The 15,095-nt window shown below is 54.5% G+C and overlaps 4 protein-coding genes across 4 annotated transcripts; all 4 read right to left on the bottom strand.

Annotated features, from left to right (window-relative positions):
* Positions 1 to 1,050: 1,050 nt before the first annotated feature.
* Positions 1,051 to 6,229, bottom strand: M409DRAFT_53511 (uncharacterized protein; the record flags this gene model as incomplete). Its single annotated transcript, XM_033812390.1, has 6 exons — positions 1,051 to 1,746; positions 1,804 to 1,869; positions 1,919 to 2,044; positions 2,098 to 2,208; positions 2,262 to 5,286; positions 5,349 to 6,229. 6 exons carry the CDS (start codon positions 6,227 to 6,229, stop codon positions 1,051 to 1,053), a joined length of 4,905 nt encoding a protein of 1,634 aa, XP_033669101.1.
* A 478-nt stretch (positions 6,230 to 6,707) lies between these two features.
* Positions 6,708 to 7,717, bottom strand: M409DRAFT_65697 (uncharacterized protein; the record flags this gene model as incomplete). The annotated part of the gene is made up of 2 exons (XM_033816627.1): positions 6,708 to 7,652; positions 7,706 to 7,717. 2 exons carry the CDS (start codon positions 7,715 to 7,717, stop codon positions 6,708 to 6,710), a joined length of 957 nt encoding a protein of 318 aa, XP_033669100.1.
* A 716-nt stretch (positions 7,718 to 8,433) lies between these two features.
* M409DRAFT_53509 (uncharacterized protein) lies at positions 8,434 to 9,362 on the bottom strand (the record flags this gene model as incomplete). The annotated part of the gene is made up of 3 exons (XM_033812389.1): positions 8,434 to 8,471; positions 8,529 to 8,670; positions 8,727 to 9,362. 3 exons carry the CDS (start codon positions 9,360 to 9,362, stop codon positions 8,434 to 8,436), a joined length of 816 nt encoding a protein of 271 aa, XP_033669099.1.
* Positions 9,363 to 10,568: 1,206 nt separating this feature from the next.
* Positions 10,569 to 12,305, bottom strand: M409DRAFT_21653 (uncharacterized protein; the record flags this gene model as incomplete). The annotated part of the gene is made up of 1 exon (XM_033805961.1): positions 10,569 to 12,305. One exon carries the CDS (start codon positions 12,303 to 12,305, stop codon positions 10,569 to 10,571), a length of 1,737 nt encoding a protein of 578 aa, XP_033669098.1.
* Between the last annotated feature and the right edge of the window lie 2,790 nt (positions 12,306 to 15,095).

The following is a 15,095-nucleotide window of genomic DNA, read 5'->3' as shown; positions in this document are numbered from 1 at the left end:
TAGAAGGCCTACGAGTTACGATAGCTTATGACATGCAATCCGTGTTAAGACATTCAACGTGTGAGTGAATGAAGTGGTATCACGTGATTGTTATTCCGAATTCGGAATGGCGGGCTTTCGGTTCGGCCAATTGCAACGCTCGCTCTGCGACATCACCTTCTGCTAACAAGCTTGAGGACTTCAACAATGCCTCTGCAAGATGCAGACTAGATGCGAGGCACACTGGAGCAGCTGCTCAATTTCAAGCCGCAGGAAGCATCGAATACGTACCAAGAGCTCGATTCGGGTCTTGGTACAGCTTCTCTCTGTAACAAAAGTCGGTTCCATCCCCATTCTTCTTTGACGGTCCGAAAGCACGATGTCTTCGGCAATACCATGGACGTTAGTGAAGATGTTGAGAGGCTTGGTGAAGTCCTGCCAAACGACTATAGCACTGCTGAGACCACTCGACAGCAGCAGCAAAAGGAGGATGATCTAGAAAACCTCGAAGCAGGCGATGAAGCTCTGACTCTCCGTCGGGAAGCTTGCAAGGTCATCGCGAGTCAAATCTGTGCTCCTCGGACGAAGACCAAGATGGCGATGATGTGGAGCTACAAGCGGATGGAGGTAATGATACAACGCTGCGTCCTCCGTCGAGGAAGTACTGGCGCTTCTTGTTCGACGCCATGTCTCGTCAACAGAGATCGAACTTCGAGGGCTTTCTTGCTGATGGGAAGTGACGCATCCGAGCACATCCCAGCTTCAGTCGCGATACAGTCGACTTTTTCAGAGAGACGCTCCCCACCGTTGGCACCACTGGTATCGTTGCGGAGGACAGCACCCGGGTCCTCCATGCGGTCGTAGACAGCCTGCGGTCCTACGGCTTTGGTGCACATTCGTAATACGTGTCCTGGAGAAGGATCCCAACTTCGAGCTCGAGATACTCAGAGCCCCGTCTAGGAGTATTAACGCACCAATGGCTTCAAAGACATCTCTTATGGTAATCATTCAATTCATAACCAACCTTAAAAATCAAAGGGTATCATCAACATCACAATCATCTCACCATCCTCAACCCAAACTCCCCCTCCTCACCAACCCAAACCTCCGACTCAACATCTCACTCAAATCCGTTCTCTGCCTCCCCACCCCATCCGCAATCATAACAATCTCCTCCTCCGTCTCCACCCTCTCCAACTCCCCAGTTCCAATCCCAGTCCTAGCCCTCCCCTCCTCCATCGTCCTCGGCCGAGACAACAACTCCTCAATCTCCCCCTCCCTCTTCGCCTCCTCCTCCTCCTTTTCCCTCTGCACTTCAAGACTACTCTTCTTCCCATCCCCACAACCCCACCCCTCCCGCATCCACGGCGCCGCAGCCTCCTCAAACCTCCTCCTCACACTCGCATCCCCCTCCAACGTCTGAAAAACCTCCACATCCGTCGTCCAAAATGCCGCCTTCACCGCGCGGATCCCAATCTCCAACAACCCACACGCCGTCACGCTCACGATCAGCACGAGCCACCACAGCGCGCTGCGGCCCCAGCGCTCGAAAATGCCTCCCTTGACGTTGTATTCCATGTTGTTGGCGTACAGGGCGCCGAGGATGATGTTCCAGAGAAACCAGCCGCCGACGGAGAGCACGCAGGCGATGAGCGCCATGACGGATTTGTAGCGGTGTTCGATGATTTGGAGTTTGAGTGTGATGACTAGGACGCAGGCGGTGAAGGTCATGTTGCCCATGGGGAAGATGGTGTTTTCGGCGGAGAACTGCGATATATCAGTCGGTGTTGTGGTACAAGAAATAAAGCTTTCGCTGTGACTTACGATTGCATCGCCCCAAAGACCCCACATCGAGAAGAAGATTATCATGGCCTCGGAGACGGCGATCAACTGGACGTATATCAGCACGAGAGCGTCCAAAGTGTCCTGCTTAACTCACCATCCATCCAAGATAGACCTTAATGTTGAAGCCACCAGAGCGTTGGCCCTTAGTATACAGTTCAGGAACAGCCAGGAGTGTAGAAGCGCGAAGGTCCTGCTCAAAGATACCCAGGAAGATGATGGTCTACAAAGAGTCAGCGTATCCAGGACACACATGGTGTCAACTTCGATACTCACCAAACTCGTGAACAAAGTGTTGAACATCGAAAGCGACCAGGACTCATACAAGCTGGTTCCGCTGTAGCCATTGTATCTTTGATACAGCGCCTGGGTGAGGTAGAAGAGCATCTGGTCATCGTTAGCATCACGTTCCACTCTCCGGAACATCTCAAGAGACTCACCTCCTTCGCAAACGTCCCCACCGCATACTTACACGTCCGGATGTAATTCCATCGCCCATGCACAAGCAGCAGCTTCGCCAGGAATCTGAACTGAGCAATGGCGTAATCTGAGGTCCTCGCAGCTTGTAGGCCTTCTTTGCCCGTGATACCGATGCCGACTTGCGCCTCCTGGATCATAGCAATGTCGTTCGCGCCATCGCCAATGGCGAGGGTGACGCTACCTTTGAGGCGGGTCCGGATGGCGTTGACGAGGCCGGCTTTTTGGGAGGGCGAGGCTCGGCAGCAGATGACCGAATCCGTAAGGATGGCGAGGTCTAGGAAGAGCGTGTGCAGGGAATCGTCGGTTTGGAGAGTGGCGAGGGCTTGTCCGTCGATGACCACGACGGAATGTGCCACGCCGCCGCGGTTGATGTCGATGATTGAGGCGGCGATGTTCTGCTCGATATCGCCTGCTTCGTAGTCCAGCACAGTGACTGAGGAGTAGTCTTTGATGAGTCGGCAGCTGTGGCCAATGTTGACAGCCGTCTCGCGTTTGTCACCCGTCAGTATCCACATCTTGATATTCGCACGGCGCAGGCGATCAATCGTCTCTGGCACCCCTTTCTGCAGCTTGTCTTCAATGGCAGTCGCACCACCCAACTCCAATTGATGCTCAATCATCTCGCCCGCTTTTTCGATCAGCAGCTGACGATCGACGAGCGAAGTTGTAGCATCGTGATAGATCTTCTTCCAGGATTTGTACTCTTCGTCATCCAAGAACCGATAGCCATAGAGCAAAGTCCGCAATCCTTCCGTGGCAAAGTCGTTGATATGCTGAAGACACCTCTCAATGACATACTTCTCATCAGTCGCCAGAGTATCGTCGACAGGCACTTCCCCATCGTAATACGACTGACGACGGCGATCAGACAATGCCATCGAAGCTCGGAAGTGGGCAGACACCCTGGGCGATTGATCAACATCTTGCTCACGATCCGCGAGCCAGTTGTCAACATCATCTCGAATCGGCTCCAGCCTGCCCATGCTGGCTCTCCCAATAGTCGTACTTCTTCTTGCCAGCGAATTGCTCGTCCGAGGCATACTACTGACGCTGCCTTGCCGCTCGATCATGCTGCTCTTCCGACGGAGTGCTTCTTGAGCTTCCATCGACTTGCGCTGGATTGTACGCTTCTCGATCTCAGCAAGTGTCTGATTCGCAATGGCGGCCAGTCGAAGGCGTGGCATGATGACTGAGTCAGCGCCCTTGCAAATCGTGCAGATCTTGCCGTCTGGCATACGAACAACGACTGACATCCTCTTCCGTTTTGACGAGAACTCCACGACATCCAGGATCTCGTACTTCTCGAACGCAGCTTCACCACCGGGTCCATAGGGGTACGTCTTTAACGTAAGAACAGAGGCATCCCGCTCGTACGCCAAATAACCAAGCTCTTTGGCAGCCTGCACCAGCGCGAGCTCATCAGGCGAGGATGCCTGGAAAGTGACTCCATCGTCGGTCTCGTCGTCTTCACCACGTTCCGGTAAACAAGTATGACAAAGAGCCATCGACAAGATCATCATCTTGGCACGATTCGCAAAAGCAGTCTGCGGATAACGCTGAATATGCTGGATGAGCTCTTGTGTGCTCTTCTCATTCTGCTCCATCGCCGGAACAGCTGATGATATCCATTGCGATGTCGAACGTCGAGGCAGTTGTGCGCCTTCACTCGGTCTCAAAGGCTCGGTAGCCTCGCGTTCCTCCTGCGCAGCAGCGATTGAGCGAGAAGTTGATTTCCGAGGCTTCCATGCGGGTCGTTTCCCTTTGCTTCTCGACCTCTTCTTGTGCTTCAAAGGCTCTGCATCGTCATCCTGCTGCTGGAGATCGGTGTCGTGCAACCACGCAGTCCCAGCAACGCTCATCTTCCTGAACCGCATGACATTCTCTGTGAGCGTTCCAGTCTTGTCAGAAAAGATGTACCCAACTTGCCCAAGCTCCTCGTTGATCGTTGAAGTCCTTGCTTCGAATGGTGTATTGCTCTCCTCGTCGTACATGTCAATGTCATTCAATAAGACCATCTGTGCCACTTTGATGATCTCCAAGCTCACATAAAGTGAAAGTGGGATCAAAGTGTTAAACATGATAATAAAAGACGTGAAGAGCGGCCCGAAAGACACAGGAGCGTTCTCAATGTACCACGCCTGCTTTTCTGTAGTATTCTGCCAGACCTGGTAAGCGATGCTGTTGAAGAGAGCCAAGAAGATCACAAAGCCGGCAATGCACAAGACGATCCTGTTGACGACAGTCTGGAGCTGAGGTGCCTTGATGCGAGGGTTCTTGTTGGCGTTCATGCGAATTTTGCATTCTTCTCCACTGTAGATGATCATGCCGATGGCCTCAGGGGTATTGCGAAGAACACTGCCGCGATAGATGATTTCGTTGTTGGTAAGAGGAGAGGTCTTGCCGTCGGTGGTCAGTTTGCCTTCGAAGTTGTAGAGATCGATGTTCGGGTCTTCAACAACGACTTCCATCTCGGCTGCCGCGAGCGCCTCTATACTTCGAGCTGCATCGACTGTTGCAGAAAGAGGCTGCTTCGGTTTGAGATTGGTCTCCCCATCGAGAGCCATAGTCTCTACGTACGCTGTGTTGTTCGGACCTTTACTTCCCAGAACAAGTATATCGGCAGGGATTGCTTCGTCACGTTCCAGCTTTACGATGTCGCCGACCTGGAGGTTCTGCCACTTGATCGGTGCCCAGTGGATGGGCCCGTTTGGTACATTCGCAGCCTCGGCGTCCCGACCATTCGCTTCGACGGCCTTGTATTTGCGGAGCACTTTCGCTTCACGGTTGTTCTCTGCTTTGTCAAGACGATGTCTTCGCAAATCCTCATAGCCTTCCTTGCCCATGGAGAGCGAGACGAAGAACAAGAGAGGCACAATGGTCGTATATGTACCGGTAGTCGACAGACCAGGGATCATCTGGAGAATGGAAACGCACAGGAAGTAGAAGTTGGCAAATTTGGAGAACTGGGCAAACAGTTGTCGTGGGCTGTACACCAAGACCTTGTCAGTATCAATACGACTAGCACAGATGGCCGTTCCGATACTCACACAAAGTTCCAGGCCGTATACTTCGACGACCGGATCAAGTTCGAGACATAAGGCCTGCCGGTCCTCTCATCAACCAAATTCATCTTCCTCGAAGCGTCCAACTGGATATGTCGACCATCCTTCGACGGCGGAATCTCCTGGATCCTGAGAACGAACTTCCGCACACGCTCCGACACGTTTTGAACTCTCTCCAGAGGCAAATGCCTTCGAGCGTTCTTCTTCACCCACTGCTGATAATGCGGAAGAGCAGAAGTCGTCTGCGCCTTCGAGACCGGCTTTATCGGATTCTCAAACACACCCTCCACAGGCGTAACCGTAATCGAAGTCCTTGAGGCCTTCTTGGCCGTCTGCGGTCTCGAATCGCTCCCTGCCTCCCCACTGGAAGGTCCCACATCCTGCAACTCAATCCCACTCGACTGTCTCCTTCCCATATTCCTCGCTAACAGCGCCGAGCGTAAAGACATGCCCCTGTTCCTAGCCGTAGGCGATCCCAGCTCATACCGCGGCGACACGGGACTCGTCGTATTGCTCGTGGGAGACTTGACCGTGCCTTCACCCAGAAAGCTACCACCACCACCGGTGGTCACGCGACCTTCCTCAGCGGCACGGGATGTATCCACGGACAGATTTGGCGCTTTCGAACCTGTCTCGACGACCTCATCGCTCTTCCTTTTCTTGTTCTCCGGACGTCGTTCCACATCCGCAGAGAATCGCACGCGGTGTCCTGAATAATCCGCAGATTGGCGAGTGTCGTGGACGTGTCGCGTGCCTGTCTGAATGCCATCGTTCTCGCGGTTCACTTCTCCATCACTGTCTTCATAGTGTCCAGAATGTCTCCTTCGAACTCCCCCCTCATTGTTCGGATCCTCTGAACCCGCCATGGCTATACGTCAAGAAAGTGCTCTTCGTGTGCTCTGCTCTTCTTCAACCAGCCGAACGCATAGCTCTTTCACACTCCGAACGAACCACCAGCATTCTCCGCAAGAGCATACTGTGTGGGGGATCTGTATTCGTATATGCAAGGGAGGATCTATTCGAGGAATTCTAGCCTTACCACTACGGCGGCGGCGGCGGAGGCGGTGATGTTGGTCGCATGTGCCTAGCATTGGCGGCGCGAAGGGTCGGTGACAGGCACAGCCACGATGCTTTGCGTGGTCGAGAGCTCCGGAATTCTGGCCCCAGCCAATGGTGACGTGAGAGTTGGTACCTGCGTCTCCATATTCAAACGGCTATACCACTCCGACGTTGACATCGTCGACGAATGTCGGAACCTCATGTGGTACTTTTGATATCAGATGTTTTGTATACATAGCAGGAAACTCGGATTCCATTTCAGCAGCCGTGCCCGTGCTGACTTTCCTACAACTTCACCTCCCCTTCGTATCCCTCGGCATGCATGAAGTTCGCCTTCAAAGCAGTAATACTCGTCTCTCCCTCTTTGACAGCCCACCCGTCCGACCCAGGCCCATTCTTCAGCACACTATCATAAACATCCGTAAATCTCGGAGCCCACTTGAAATGCCTAGGTCGCCATTGATTCGCCGGCGTAGCAGTCCCACTCTGTTCAGCACCCAAAGCTCTACTCTCCTGTTTCCTCAGCTCTGCCTCCTCAGTAGCTGGGTCATCAACGCCAGCAGCTAGTGGTAGCTCTTGAAAGCATGCGCCTTTCTGCCATTGGTTCTGGAGCATCTTCGTCCAGGAGATTCGAGAGTCGAGCACTCCTTTCTTGACGGGGACGTTGACGCTGTAGAGTTGGGCGGGGTCCCATTTGGCGTTCTTTGCCAGCCATTCGCAGACTCTTACGCTCTGTCTGCAGCTTTCTGCTACAATTTCAGGGTCATTCTTGCGGTCGAAGAAGGCGAAGGAGAGGGCTATGGCTCGGTAGCCGCAGACGCTTGCTTCTAATGCAGCACCTAGAGTACCTGACGATAGAGCAAAGACAGCTGTTGTGTTGCGGCCATAGTTGGGACCAGAGATGACCAGGTCGATAGGACCTCGCTCGTGAAAGAAGTGGCTCAAGCCCAGTTGTGCACAACCGGCGGGTGTCGAGTTGACCAGGACCCAAGGTTGCTTGCCATTGTCACCTTCTGACACCGCGTCGTGGTGGATCTCCGGGTTATTGCTCGGCGGCCAGTAGAACGACGCTCGCACGTCTTGACCGACCATATGGGCTTTGCCTATCCACGACCGTTGAGTATCCGGGACTATGACGGACACAAAATGGCCAGCTTCCTCGAGGTTCTTGACAAAAGGCAAGATATATGGAGAAGACTGGTTGGAAGGCGGTCCATCGTCGTTTGTCACCTTATGAAAATCAGTAAGAACCATAGCATGTTGTTAGCCTGCTCAAGACTCACGAGAATATGCATTTTGAAGGACGTTGTCCGTGGGCCGTTTGTCTGGATGTTCTGTCAGACTGAGAACGGGGCTGAAGTCCTGGGTTCTGCACAGAGGCTCGATGTCTTTCTTGTTCAGGTCGATCCGATGGCCGGGGAATGCTCAGTGTCTCAATGAAGTCGACTCGTTAATGGATGTCTTCGATGAAGGCGCTAATCGCCGAGTATCGGCGTCTCGTTCGTGATGTGCTCGTCACAAGACCTTATGGTAGGCGTTCACTGACTTCTCACTGGTTCGCTCTTGATGGGATAGGCTTGAAAAGTTCAGTTTATGATATTTGAAGACGAAGTTGTTGTTGATGTCGTGATCTCGAAGGTCCTCGCCCCAGACCCGAGGTTCCCACGCGAAAGTGGATCACCAGAAGATCCCCTGCTGGCTTGCCAGGTCACACCATGTCACCGCAGAGAAAATAACGACATGTTCAACATCACAAAACACCTCTCATTCATTCCTTTCGCACAGTTCTGACTGGCTACATAAGTATCGCATCAATCAATTCCCAGATCCCTTGTTCCATAACCCAACAACGCTTCTCCTATCCATGCAGCACCAGAAGCTTTTGTTTGGAAAACCTCTATCCGTTCCTAACCCTTCCCGCCTCATGCCCGTCATGACTGAAATCTGTCGTGAAGCATGACGCCAATTTCCCCAAACCGCTATCATGCACTTGCAACGAGAAACGAGGCTTTTACTGGGAAGAGCCGCCGGAGATGGTGATGACTTGGCCTACGAAATTCATTAGCATCCGGGCTTGTTTCCATTGACAGCATGATCAAGGCTCACCGTTGACCCAGCCACCGTCCTCAGAGGCAAGGAAAGCAACAACGCGGGCGACATCCTCTGGAGTAGCACAACGCTTCAATGGGCAGTGCTCAGCCATCATGCCCTCGATCTTGTCGGCTGGCCAGTCTGGAGTTGCGCCGGGCTAGAAAGACATAATTCAGTCACAAGTGTCCATCTTCGAGCTCATGTTCTACTCACAATGTAGTGCCATGCGTTCTGGGTGAACATGTCCGACTTGATACCACCTGGTGCAACACCGTTGACGGTGATACCGCGGACACCAAAGTCAGTGGCGAAACCCTTGATCATACCAATGACAGCCATCTTGGATGCGTTGTAAAGGACGTGGTCCTTGACACCAAGGAGACCAGCAGCAATGGAGCTCATCAGGATAAGACGGCCGTTGTTCTCGAGGTACTTCCACGCAGTCTGGCCAACAAAGAACTGCGCACGAGCATTGAGGTTGAAGACGTGGTCGTACTTCTCCTCGCTGATCTCCTCAGTCTTGTCCCAGGACTCGGTACCGCTGTTGCTCATGACGATGTCGATCTTGCCAAAGTGCTTCTTGGTCTCCTGGAAGAGGCGCTCGATCTCAGACTTCTTGCTCACATCGGCCTGGATGCTGATGGACTTGGCGCCGGTGCCAGAGCTCTCGATGATCTTGCAGACCTCGTCGGCGGCCGACTTGCTGTTGGCGTAGTTGACGACGACGCTCGCACCGCGCTTGCCCAGCTCAATGGCACATCCTCTGCCAATGCCACGGCCGGCACCAGTGATGAGGGCGACCTTGCCGTGGAGGGAGGCGGTCTCGACGAGGACTGGCTTCTGAGACATGATGAAGGTATATGTGTATGATCTGGATTGATTCTGTGGAACAGATCTGTCAACCGAGAACCCAATGCCGGCCAATGCCCAATGTCTAAGACTTACCAGGTAGGTGAAGATGCGTGAGCGAAGTCAAGGAGGAAACAATGGGAGTCTGAGAGAGTAGGAAGAATTGAGCGGTGTGAGAAGAGGGAGGAATAGGGAGGCTTCTTGCAGCTCTAGCTCTCAACAAGCTCATGTATAAGGGGAATCGGTCAGTGTCTGCGAGCTCTCATCTGCAGTCTGCGGATCCCCACTGCGCTTCCGCTCTTGGGGACGACCAACATCATGGCCCGCCCCGATATCATCGACACCTGCACCTACTTGCCCAGGCAGGGATGGGGATAGGCTGGCGCCAGATTGCACAGGCGTGAACGGGCGCGCAGCTCGTCGGGGAAAAAAGTTGAGCTGTCGCAGGAACGAGTGTGCCTGCAGGAGAAGCCGATGGCGTCTCGGTCAAGCCAGAGCGCGAAGGGACCGAATGGAAGTGGGGGCGGCGGGGAAGTCGTCCATGGCTGGGCTGAATTTAGAACTCCTTGCTCGCACATCCGGTGGTGGGGAGGAGATGCTGATGGCCATGTTCTTTGTTGTCGTCGACATGGTGACGATGACGGAAACGGAGATCAGTGCTAGCTTTCAATGCGCTCAATCCTTTTCTATGCAATCCCAACCCTACTGTCAAGAGGGTATTCTGGAAGCATACTCAAACTCAACGCCTCCCATCTATGAGAAGAGCCAACCTTTGGCCCATTAGACCTCCCTCAACGGAGCTCCATGTACAACGCCTCCTCCCAAATCTCCAGTAACTGCTCGGAGGACACCAACGAGTTGCCGTGCCGCTTGTGCTCTGCCCATGCCAACCGCCGTCCGCGATCCGCCGCCGCAGAGAAGGAAATGAGAGAGAAGCATACATACCACAAAGAAAGCTGGTGCTCAGACGGTTGTAGAAGCCGGTATTAGTCGATCGTATCGTCGTCAAGCCGTCGCAGTCGTCGCTTGCCCACCCTGTACGCCGAAAAGACTGAAGAATGACACCCAACGCCTCGATGCTGATCGAGGTGCCAAAATGGAACTGGTCCTAGGAACGACCGTGGAGACAAAGGAGCTGTCCTCTTGATTAGTGTGATTCAGTCTTCAAAGTGCTACTCTCCGCCTTACCATACGAAATGAGCAGCTTTACTGCATCGGCATGTTGCCAGTGGTGTTCTGTGGGCCCATGGAGCTGCTGCGGTAGTTGAATGGGAGCTTGAAACCGCGCACGATCTCACCACGGACGAACGTCGAAGCACGCTTGTACCGCTTGTCGGTGTACTTGTCGAACACGGCACCGTGATGAGTCTGGCCATCCAAGCAGCACTCGAAGATGGCACCGAGCAAACGATGCAGCTGGCGGAACGTGTAGTTGGAGTAGTAGACGTGTGCCGTGGTCCAGTCTCCTTTCCGAAGCATGAGGCGAGCCATGCAGTGAGCACCAGCAGCGAGGAAGCTTGGCTTGCAGCCTACGAACCGCTCGTCCATGATCGTCACCTCCAGGAAGTACTTGGCCAGTGTGCGGGTCTCCAGGTCGTAGTCGTCGGCCTTGCTGATGCGTCGGAGGAAGCTCATGGGGCCAGGCCATCCCAGCTCGAACTGCAGCATGCTGAGCATGAATCGCTCGGCCTTGAGAAGCTCCTCTGCAGTGTATCCATTGTCCACCATATAAATGATCTCTTGGATGGTTGGGCAGTTCACCTCCTCGTACTTGGCGGCGACGAAGATGGCCGTAGCACCAACCAACTGCAGCTTGCCCAAGGAGACTATCTTGCAAGACAGGAAGCGGTCGATGTAGTTGATGGTGAGGAAGAGGGTCTCGGGTAGCAGGTTGAAGCGCTGGTGGACTTGCACGACCCAATCCATGAGCACTCCTCGCATGGACCATTGGATCTCCGTCTGCTGCTCCATGTAGTATGGGTTCGGCGACATCCGAGTCTCCATATCGCGCATGTATTCGAAGATGTCGTCGCCATACTCAGCCACCATCGACGTATCCCACTGCTCATCCTCGATGTCTTCAGCAGTACGGTTGGCCTCCACCCATACCTTCGCATCAGCAAGCTCTTGCTTGTGCTTCTTTCCGTGCTGAGGATTGAAGATCGTCGTCTCGGTGAGCTCTCCACGGAGATCGAACGACTGGGCAGTCATGTAGTCCTGGTCCTCATCATCGAAGTCGTCCTCGATGTACTGGTCGGTGGGCGGGGTGGCTAGCTGCACTTGAGGGACTGTGGTGGCAGGGGCAATGTGAGCTGTCGTGGGGACGGGGGCATGAACGGGTTGGTATGCATATGGATACTGGGCCTGTGGAATCGTCGGGAGAGGAACGCCATACGAGTTGTTGACCTGGGCTGGTTGCGCCTGTGGTCTAGCAACAGGTTCGTCGCGAAGAGGCACATTCTCGACTCTGTGAACTTCCTGGACGCTCGTGTTTTGCTTGAGAGCTGCCACTGGCTGCGAAGGAGCAGCGACTGTGTCCGATGCTGGGACCGTGTTCGACTCCTTGGCAATGCCCTCTTGTTGCGCGGATGCTGGAAGGGTGTCACGAAGGACCTTGCTCTTCTTGGCCACAATCTTCTTCACTGGGTTCTCGCCTGTCGTTGGCATTTGTTGTGACTTCAGCGGCACGTTCTGACTCGATGCGCTCTTAACGCCGAGGGGACGGACTGCTGGACGCTGGAACGCCTGCGCTGGTATTTGTGGCTCTTCTCCAATTCGAATCTTCCCTGGTGAAGCCTTGCCAATCTCGGAGTCGTCTTTCGGAGCTACCTTGAGGTTGGTGTTCGTCTCGCCAAGCACCCTCTTGCTGTTGATTGTGGTGATGGACTTGCTTCGCTGGTGGAGGGTCTTGCCGGTGAGGGCAGTCGCGGTGTGGATCGGCATGTTCTCGTCGGTGTTGCGCATCGCACGTGCTGCGAGCGGTCTCTGCGGCTGTCGAGGGATATGAGTGAGTGAGGAGGTCATGAGGGATGGTTTGGAAAGGCTCGTTGAGTGTGGTCGGTTGCAGAAGGCAAGTGTGTCGGAGTTGCAGGTGGAGGGAGATGATGGTGGAGTATGATCGGGGAGTGTGACTTGGGCGGGTGATATTGTGGGATGCTTGAAGGTGAAGCGGGAGAGTGCAGCAGAAGTGAAGGCGCTGGGTGAAGTGCACAGCAGGTCAGTGATGGCTTACCTTCGCGTCCATGACGGCGTGGATATGCTCTGATCACGTTATTGGAATGCAGAGGAGTGCTGGACGTCGTCGTCGCCCGTGACGAGGTGCGAAGAGGCGAATGTCGCGCGTGAGGTCGTGCTGGTCGGCGTCGTCCTCGAGCTCAATGTCGGCAGCAGGAGCCACAACAACAGCAGCCGGCGCAGCGTCGCTCGCTCGCTCGCAGCACCTCGATGTCGTCGTCGTCCGCCAGCGGTGGTGGCGGTGCGGGTGGGCGGTATCGCTGCTGGGGTGGTGCTGCTGGCGTATGTGATGTGGTTGACGAGCACCAAGTAAATGGCGACCGTGCTCAATCTCTTGATGAGAGGATCGGCCCCAAACAAACAAGCCCGAGCTTGGAAAGCGCGTTCCCTGCGGGTAGACTCTCTCGCTAGTCGCGGCTCGGGACGTGGTGGCCCTAGCAACATTCCACACTTCTGAAGGGCTTGGCTGGCGGCTTTCACCTGTTGCAACTTCACTTTTTCACGAATCTCGTCGAAGTTTGCACATGACAAAACCATCTGGGAGTCTACCTTCACCACCGGGGATTATTCTTCTGAACGATCCAGGGGCCGCAGAGTCAACGGCTGAGCGGCATCTCTCATATTGCGTGGCTTACCAAACCACTCAAACGGCAATGGAGCTAAGCTGTGACCTCATCTCTGCCGAGAGCTTCAACACGTCTCTTCCGACTTCACCAACATGCAAAATCCACAGCGCTCACAATGCGCCAGCCTCAAGACTATTCACAATGCCCATAAAATTTGTCGCAACACTCAATAAAATCTATCCAACCATGTTTTGGCAATGCGCCTGACACTCTGACCTCAATAAGGCCCCTTGACTGCGAGTAGGATCAATCGCGTCGAAATCAACAATGCTCAACGCCAGCCCACACGTCAGCACGTGATGAAAATGCTGAACAATCGCAACCTCAAAATCGAAAATGTCGTCCTCAATCAGCTTCAATTGGTTTCTGTGTCAACCTGGCGGTGTGCGTCGTGCTGGCAAAACAATAAGTGTCGGCCCACGGGATATGCGCTGGCACTGGCAGCCTATCGCTGAGAAATCTCCGCCGTAGCATGAAACCCAAAGTCGGCGCGGCTGCTGCTGGGTGCCGCAGTTCGAGATCGAGACCCCTCTTCAAGGTACATAATCGCTGCATGCTCCAACCTGCCCGAGGGAGTCTAAAAGAACTGTGATGATGCTGCTCGTGCCGTCCTCGGCGGGCACACCGCAGACTAACAGAAATTGCTGACTTTGCGCTATGCTCGAGTTTGCAAGATATGCAACCGCTTTGTGTGTTGCCATTCCATGACGAGGTGCGACAGCCAGACCACCTTTGTGGATAATCGTCTGCGCAATATGCTCGCCGCATCGCTCCGCAGACGACCGCGATCTATAGGTGAAACCGCTCACGGTGCAACAGCGCTGGTCGCTACATACTTGCTACCTTGCTTTCGGGCCAGAGGTTCGACTTGTCTACAGCGTCGCACCAAGCCGCCTGTGCATCCATGGCAACAGTCGGCATCCCATCTGGGCCTGCTCACACTCGCGCGCTGTCCTCCACGCCATCATACCAGACCATTGCTGTTTCCCATCAAGGTCGCCGGCATGGCAGTGTTGCGCATTGACTTATCAGCGCCAGATGGTGTGGGCAACCTGGCGGCTGATCGACTCCAACGTGGGACTTGATTGGAGCGCAGACCGCAGCCATGCTCCCTCATCGGCCCTGACGGCTTGTGCGTACGTGCAGTCTGGCTCGGGGTGCCATGCAGCTAAGCCAGAGACTCTCTTTCGCTCTGGAGTTGGCGCTGCTGAGTTGTGCGCTGGAGCGGGATGTAGTCCTGGCCGTATGTAACTTTGAGAGGGTGCGTGCGGTGACATGCTGCGTGGGAGTCGGCTGCTTCTTTGTCTCAACGGCTTCATGGCGGCTATTCGTACCGGAAGAACAGGAATGTCTGCGAATCACGTTGGCAGACTGCGTGCACAGATGAGGTAGACAGCTGGAGAGTTAGGGCGCTTGCCGTGATGTGCAGAGTGGTGTTCGTGCCGGGCGAGAGAGGGAGTCCAAGTGCTCGATCCCAGGATGCTGCCGTAGACCGAAGCGGGATTCTTCACACTCGCACTCCACTTCTCGCCTGCGCCTTCTCATGCCATGCCACCCAACACCACTTGACAAAGGTCGGGTTTGGTTGTCAAGAGGCCTTCCTTTCTTGCGCAAACCTCCTTGTCCACTGCATTTACTGCGGTAGCACTGCCGTTCGCCTCTCTCCTCTCTCTGCCCGTGCGGTGACGCTGCGGCGGCATCGGCAGCGAGGTGAGCGACCTTCACCTCCAAACCCATCAAACGACCATCGCCCGCCTTCACTGGGTGACGGCGATCCCCGGTGAGTTTCAAGTCGGCCTCAAAAACCTCACTCGCACCCCAATATCATCGTCTTCCGACCTCGCCTTCGCTCGGGGTCAGCTGCCCAGGACAT

The sequence above is a fragment of the Zasmidium cellare genome, assembly GCF_010093935.1.
Source record: "Zasmidium cellare ATCC 36951 unplaced genomic scaffold M409scaffold_13, whole genome shotgun sequence".
Classification (NCBI taxonomy): Eukaryota; Fungi; Ascomycota; class Dothideomycetes; order Mycosphaerellales; family Mycosphaerellaceae; genus Zasmidium; species Zasmidium cellare.
Note: the sequence above shows the minus strand (reverse complement) of the source record. Positions and strands in the feature narration are given on the sequence as shown.